The 8,211-nt window shown below is 38.4% G+C and overlaps 1 protein-coding gene across 1 annotated transcript; it reads left to right on the top strand.

Moving 5' to 3' along the window:
• The first annotated feature begins 1,337 nt into the window (after positions 1 to 1,337).
• LOC110096999 (E3 ubiquitin-protein ligase RHA1B-like) lies at positions 1,338 to 2,272 on the top strand. Its single transcript, XM_020823185.2, has one exon. The coding sequence runs from the start codon at positions 1,439 to 1,441 to the stop codon at positions 2,030 to 2,032; it is 594 nt and encodes a 197-aa protein (XP_020678844.1). The 5' UTR covers positions 1,338 to 1,438; the 3' UTR covers positions 2,033 to 2,272.
• The last annotated feature ends 5,939 nt before the right edge of the window (positions 2,273 to 8,211 follow it).

Below are 8,211 nucleotides of genomic sequence, written 5' to 3'. Positions count from 1 at the left end.
TCATAAAATATAGCTAATATGACTATAAGCACCTATATATAATAAAAATGATAAAATAAATTATTTTTTGATATGTCTATTTACAAGCCATGCCACTCTTGAAAAACTATAAATAGAGCCATCATTCTTCACAAAGGGGTTTCAAGTGAAGAGAGAGAAGAAGAAGAGAAGAAGGAAGAGAAGGAAGAAGGTCCTCCTCGACCACCGCCGGAGCTATTCCCGCCGCCTGAAGACGCCGGAACTCTGCCGGATTTTCGGGAAACGCCGGGAATTTGCAGAACTTTCTAACTTTGTGAGAAGTTGATTGTAAACTGATTGTCTTGATTTGTAAGACGGATCAACCTTTGTACTTCAAACAAACACTAGTGGAACTTTACAACTGTGCGAGGCCCCATGATTTTTTCCCTTTTTGGATTTTCCACGTAAAAATTCTGGTGTTCATATTCTATTTTCTGTTTGTGTGCTGAATACTCGTATAACGCTCGGACACGAATTTACAAATTCTACCACCGCGTATATTCTAGCACGCAACAATAATATTAGTATTTTATGTTTTAAAAACGAGCATTATTCAAGTTTATTTATTTGGATTTTCACAAATTTGCTGGAAAAATAATTAATAACAAATATGTATCTGCCATAAATTTCACTTTAAGGGGTTCAAAATCCAGAAGTCGAAAGCCCTTCATGTTCCACGCCCGGCCTAATTAGTCAGCCGTGGACCGTGGTCGCTCTCAGTAAACTAGCCTCATCAGTCATCACTCTAATTATTAAAGCGTGCAACGCCTCTTCTCGCAACTTTCCCTACAGCACGTCAGCCTTGCCCGGTGTGTTGTACCGCAGGTTCCAAGTGCCCCACTTTAATTCACCCAATAGGGTACTACAGATTCCTAACTTCTTATCCTTCGAGGCAGCATTCTCATATGAATATAAAGGGTATTTATATATGCATTAAGCTTTTATATATTTATGTATCAAATATCTATTTTTTATATTTATGTATAAAATATTTTAATTTTTAAATGAAATCAAAAATTGATATTAATTTATTTTAACAAAATATATATTACATTATTATTATTATTTTTCTCACAAATAAATAAGATAGGATTATTCACAATTAGAATAAAAGTGTTTCTATATATATATATATATACTCATCTTAAAATAATTATAAATTTTAGCTTTATAAAATTTAACTTAAGAGGATTCAAATTTTAGCTTAAAAGTAATTTTTTAATTTTTTTAATGAGAACAAATACTTAAAAGCATTTTTTTAAAGAAAATGGCCCCCGCGGTCCGCTATATAAACGCCAAGCCCAGCAGCTTCAATCGGCCTTCGCTGCCTAGAAATTGAGAAGTCTTACCGTCTAGACTTTCTCTTTAAAGAGAGCGGTGAAAGGCGATTCTCGAACCACCAAATCTCTCTTCCTCCTCCATGGGGTTTCCTGTTGGTTATTCGGAGCTTCTGCTTCCAAAGCTCCTACTCCAGTTTTTCTTCTTCCTCGGCTTCTTGCGGCGAATCATCTCGTCGGCCTTCGACGCTGTTGGCCTCGGCGACCTCCTTGACTCCGACGCTCCATGGCCCGATCCACCCACCGAAATCCCACACCGCAGCAACAGATACCAACCCCCGGAGTTCCAATCCGTCTCAGCGATGCTGATCCAGGAGATCCTCCCCGTGGTTCGCTTTGAGGACCTCCTCACCGGAGAAGGGGAGATCGATCGGCGGCCAATGGCGGACGGCTGTGCTGTCTGCCTTTATGAGATCGAACCTTGGGAGGAGGTACGGCGTCTAAGCAACTGCCGCCATGTATTCCATCGCTGTTGTCTCGATCGGTGGATGCAGCACGATCAGCGAACCTGCCCTCTCTGCCGGACGCCACTCATCCCAGAGGAGATGCAGGAAACCTTCAATCTCCGGTTGTGGGCCGCTTCCGGCATTCCAGACTCCTATTCCGGCGATTCCCCTTCCCCATCATCGTTCCCCTCTCCCTTCTCGTTTCCCCCTCTTTCGCCTGCTCTTGTTTAGCCGGCGGCGGGAGGTTGGAAATGGGACGATCTACCAGCTTAATTTCGGTGACTGTAAATAGATCCAGGGGAGGCAAAGATTGACAACACTGAAAGTAGGAAATTGAAAAGGAATGTTGAAATTTAGTTGGCAAGTTTCCAATTCCTTCTGTATAGTTCCAATTTACTCAAGTTTTGGATCAGAATTTATGAGCTTCCTTCTGCGTTTGACTGAACGCTTGAAAACATTTAATGATCTTAATCAATTTTGATGGTAAAAGTGCATCCGTCCATCGAATGTCGATTTTCTCCGTGATTTCGAGATAAAAATTTGTGGCAAAAACTGAAGAGACAGGGTTGGGTACAGCTTTTATTATCATAGGATTTTCTCACTGCTTTTTTCTTGCTTTTGACTGGGGTGTTTCGGGTTTGATTAAACTAATGATGTTTGCTTCTTGCGTATATTAACCTTTCTTCTCATCTATTGTTGCTAAGGACACCGAATCCTCCAAAGTCAGTTTTGTTCTCCTGCCTTCTAAAGGAGAGATTATTAGGTGCAGTTCTTATCGGAGAATCGCCCCGTTTGTGCTGTAAAAGCACCGTGGTGCGGTAACTATTCAACACAATATTTTTACTGCGCACACTGTACATAACTTCGGTCCGACGGTCCGACGGTCCGACTCGGCACTTTAGTAATCTCTCCTTCTAAAGTGTTGGAAAAGGTAAACTACTGAACTGAACTGTTCATAGCCTATAGCTCTGAATAAATTGCGTTGTAGGAGCATCTGATTAATTTTTCGTCAGGCATGTGGTATTTAAATAATTAAATAATGCTAAAATTTATAAAACAAAACTTATATTATTATAATCATTTTAAAGATAAAATATATATTTATATCAACGTTCAGGGATATTTTTACATGAATATTTTTTTGTTAAAATATAAAAAATAATCTGTTGTTATTTGGGCTCACCATAGGTATTTAGATGGTTCAAAATTGAAACATATTATATCACCCTACGCTAACCATATCAAATTTTTATCCCACTAAATGGGGGTTGGTTATAGGAATTTTTTTTTTCATTATATCCTAGTAGAAGTCAAATTTTTATTTAAATCTAATAAAAAAATATCATTTCTAATATTTTCCAATTAAAACTTTTTAGGTCTACCTCTAACTTTTTAACGTAAGTCAAATCTAATACATTCACTCTCCTAATCAGGTCTTCAGAAGGCCGTCGCTTTATGTCATCAAATCATTTAAGGAGGCTTTATCTAATCTTATCTTCAACTGGAGCTAGCTACTCTAACATTTTCATGTATATGCTCGTTTCAAATCTTGTATATACCCTAGACCCTAAACCCCATACCTACCGGTGCTTAGCTTGGTTGGTGGGCGAGTACGGTTGGGAACATCCCAACCCGTACTCGATTCCCCTCGAGCGGCCACTACAGGAAAAATGCCTATTACCGGCGGTTCTAACCGGCGATTCTAACCGGCGGTTCTAACCGGCGGTTTATGGACCGCCGGTCACACCGGCGGTTTCGCCGGCGGTTTGACCGCCGGCTTTTAACGGCGGCCTGACCGATGGGTTTGGTACGTTAAGCCGCCGGTACTAGCGACGGTCCATAAACCGCCGGTAAACCGCCGGACATCAATATAAACCGGTGGTTTAACGACGGCCTGGACTGCCGTTGATAAGTTATTTTCTGCCGGCGGTCCGGACCGCCGGAAAACCGCCAGTAAATGCCCTAATACGAACAGACCCGCACCACGCATTTCATTTCTATTTTTTCCTTCTCTCTCTCGTTTTGGTCGCTCTGCCGTCGCCTCCGCTCGCGATCGACTTCCGTTTATCGCCGCCGACCCCAATCCGACCGCCGACGCCGTATCTCCGAGCTCCGACCGCCTTCGATCTCACTCGGGATCTCACGCCGCCGACAACCCTAGATTTCGTATTTTAAGATAATTTTTTATCGTTTTTCTGTGATTATTTGTTCTCACTAGACATTTGCAAGTGTTAGAGATATTTTGGATGATTTAGGTAATAATGCAAGAGGTAATGTTGTAATCATTTGGGTAGATCTAAATTTTTTTTTATTAAGTGTTATTTTAGTTTAGGGTAGATCTAATTTGTTGATTGTGGGTTTTGGGTTAGAGCAAGATAGGAAGATAGAGATTGAGGGAGAGAAAAGAGAGGGAGAGGGAGAGATAAAAGAGAGAGAGAGGGAGAGAGAGAACAAAAGAGATAGATAGATAGAGAGATATATAAGAGAGCAAGAGAGAGAGAGAGAGAGAGAGAGAGAGAGAGAGAGAGAGAGAGAGAGAGAGAACAAGAGCTAGCATTGAGATGAGGGAGAGGGAGAGAGAGAGAACAAGAGAGATAGATAGATAGCAAGTGTTAGAGAGAGCGAGAGATCGAGAGGGAGAGAGAGAAAAGAGAGGGAGAGGGAGAGAGAGAAAAGAGAGGGAGAGTGAAAAGAGAGTGAGAGGGAGAGAGAGAGAGAACAAAAGAGAGAGTGAAAAGTAAATCCACTCATCCACCTAAACATCCTCATCTCTGCAACACTTAACTTAGTATTACGCTTGTCATTTAATGGCCAACATTCGGCACCATAAAGCATTGCATGTCTCACCATCTTATAGAATTTTCCCTTAAGATTGAGGGGGACTTTTCTATCGTACAACAAGCCCGATGCATTCCTCCATTTCAACCATCCAACTTGAATTATGCTGATAATATCCTCATCTATTTCACCATCACTCTGAACAATAGATCCAAGATATCTAAAATGTGTACTCTTATTAATGACTTGGTTGCCCAAAATTACACTCCATATATTTAGTTTTAGATACACTAACCGGCGGCTTAATGGCCGGAGAACCACCGGTTACAAATCCGGTAGTCACCGGCGGCGTATGCCGCCGGAAAACCGCCGCCTAAAATAACCGCCGGTAAAAGTTTCCTACGCCAATTATTCCGGCGGTTTAAAAACCGCCAAAAAACCGCTGGTAAAATTAAAAACCGCCGGTTTTTCCTTCCTAACCGTCGGAAAAAATTACCGGTATTTGACGTTTTTCCTGTATTGGGCAACACCTCATAAGTGAGATCCAGTCAAGTGCGGGTTAGCCGAGGATTAGTCACACTGTCAAGCGACCTTTCAAGGGTGACAACAGGTGGATATTTCACTCAAAAAAAAAAAAAGAGCCACTCATGCACCCGAGCATCCTCATCTCTATAACATTTAACTTAATATTGTGCTTCTCTTTTAATGACCAATATTATGTGTCATAAAGTATTAAATACCTCACCACCCTCTTAAAGAACTTTTCTGTAAGTTTGAGGGAAACTTTTCTACCCTGAAAAACATAAATACTATATATACAGAGGCCTAATTACTATCTACAATAATGTCAGCTAATATGCTCGAACTCCATTCAATTTAACATATATCATTAATAATGCTTATGAACTATAATCTTTCAGAAGAGCATGAGCTTTTAGAGCTCACAAGTTTTAGGTGATTCTGATGACAAAAGTTCCCTTCATCTCTGGATCGTCATCCTGCCTCAATATGGCGTAGAACCATTGAGAAAAATAGGCTAATGGCCATGATGTAAAATTCTATTGGAATAATTTGCCTATTGGTTTGAATATTGAGGACTATCTTACATGACAATTTTTGTGCATGCCTTGCTTGAACATGCGACGGTAGTAACGGTCACATGGCTCCACTGAGAAGTCAGATGAGCCCATACGTCAAAATTCACACTCTAATGGGTGCATTACTCACAGTTCTGATATTGCGTACCACAGTTCTGTAAATGAGGTTCTGCTAAAGAAAATTTCATAGTTTTTTTTGGGTTTAGGGTTTAGCCAGTTGTGGATTGGATTTGAGTTAATTGATTCAGTCAGGATTTCAAGTATTTAGAAAGCAAGAGGTATATGGAGGTGATGGATATGATAGTTAGCTTGCTAAATTTTGATGATTAGATTTAGATTTAGGCTGCGATTGGGACGTCTTTTTATTGCGTTTTAGTACAAAAAGTAAAAAAATTTGTACTAAAACTCCATTTTAGAAAGCAATAAAAAAGCCGTCCCAAACGAAGCCTTAGTTTGTGACATCTTTTTTATTATTTCTTAAAATAGTTTTTTTGTTAAAAAAGATATTTTAAGAAGTAGTAAGAAAGCCGTCCCAAATGAAGCCTCAATTTGGGACAGCTTTTTCACTGCTTCTTAAACATTAATTATTTTATTAAAAAGCTGCTTTAAAAAGTAGTAAGAAAATCAACCCAAATGAAACCATAATCTATTAAGATGAGAAAGCCGATAAAATCAACAAAAAAAATTATGAATCAAAATTTTTAAATTATATTAAATAACTCTTATATTATATGAACAAATACATGTTAACTGAGCATAATTTTATTTTAACCGAGGCTTTATTTGAAACATTTTCTTTTTTTCTTTTTTTTTTTCGGTCTTAAAAAAAGAAGTTCATAAAAAAATGTGTTTGAAAAACATCTTTTTCACTGTTTTTTCAAAATTTTACTCTCATATAAATGCTTTTGAAAAAACAATTTTGAAACCGTGGTTGAGAAAGAGGGATTAAAAAAAGCAAAAAACAGAAAAACTTAAGTTGTCCCCAACAAAGCCTAGATTAGCCTCGACCTATAACCCGATATGATATTTGATCGTCGAACTCGTCGAACCCGCTTGTGTACCAACTTTGGTCTTCATGTGCAAATAATCACATGAAATTTCAGGCCAAGTTGCGCCAAAATACAACCCATTTGAGTAGCCAACTACGAAGGAAATGGTGCCGAATTCAGCCTAAGGCATAATAAAATTAAATAAAAACCCAAGTTTCAGTTAATTGGCTGAATGGATCTCCTATCAGAAAAAACACTGAGAATAGAATGTAAATTATTTGACTAAGTACTAGCTAGACAAATCACTCAACACTCTACAGATGGGGCGAATTATTATGTCCGGTTACCGGACGTCCGGACATCCAATCCAAACGCTCCACGTCACCCAAATACACCGGGACCCAGTGTATTTGGGTGATGTGACGCGTCTAATAATTTGCCCACAGATGGCACCTTCAAGGAAACGTCGGAGCAACTAGCAAAATACAAGCAACTGGCCAAGATGTAGGAGATATTAGACGATTTCAAATAAAGATCTATTAAAAAATGAATTTGGTGCATAATTTTGTCTGAATCCATATGGGATGGCTCCACTGTACAGTGAGCCCAACTACATTTATTCAAATAGTACAAAATTGAAATTTTAGTAAGGCCTGAAAATTTCAAATATACCTCAAAAATATCTGGCGGGGTTAATCTCCTATGGGGGATAAGTTCTCAAAAATATGAATCTCTTATATGAAAATTATCATTAAGTTTAATTTTTTAATTATAAATATCAATTAAACTTACATATTAATACATATAAAAAAATATATTCACCGGCTGAAAAAAAAAATCTTATTTAAAAATCACATAAAGAACTATTAGACCTAATTCATATTGATACACTCTTCATCACTATGGACAAAAATTTTTGGAGTTTTCTAAAGCATTTTAACCTTCAAACTCTTATTTTAATGGATTTCTTCCCCCATAAAATTTTGTTGCAATGATGTAACTTCCATGTCAAGTGTAGCTCATTCCAAATGATTTCAATGGTGTCACCTCGGGGGATAAACGAGTCGAGTCGAGTAGTGGCATTATCGAGTTGAGCTCATTCAGCTCATACTGAGCTCGAACTCGAGCTCGAGTTCATTTAATGAGCTCAAACTCTACGCATTGTATAAAATTCAAGCTTGAGCTAGGCGCAATTGAAAAGCTCGAACTCGACTTGTTTATGTAGCTTGAATTTTTGTTATCTTAAAAGATTTTTAAGAAAATGATATATTAAAATTTTAAAATCAAGTAGTTTGACAAGCTAACGAGTCGTGTCTGACTGAGCTGGAACTCAACTCTGTTGAGTAAACGAGCTCAATTACTAGCTCGAGCTTGAACTCAAAACTCAATAAACTCCAATATCGAGCTCATTAATGAGTTGAGTTTGAGCTGACTAAGCTCACTTACATCACTAGTGTCACCAATTACTGAGATGTTTGGATTTATCATTTTTGATACCCAACATTGATATCAAGTTAAGAATGAAGTTCATTTTTTAACGGTACTT

This window comes from Dendrobium catenatum, unplaced genomic scaffold (genome assembly GCF_001605985.2).
Source record: "Dendrobium catenatum unplaced genomic scaffold, ASM160598v2 fragScaff_scaffold_725, whole genome shotgun sequence".
NCBI classification, from domain to species: Eukaryota; Viridiplantae; Streptophyta; class Magnoliopsida; order Asparagales; family Orchidaceae; genus Dendrobium; species Dendrobium catenatum.
Note: the sequence above shows the minus strand (reverse complement) of the source record. Positions and strands in the feature narration are given on the sequence as shown.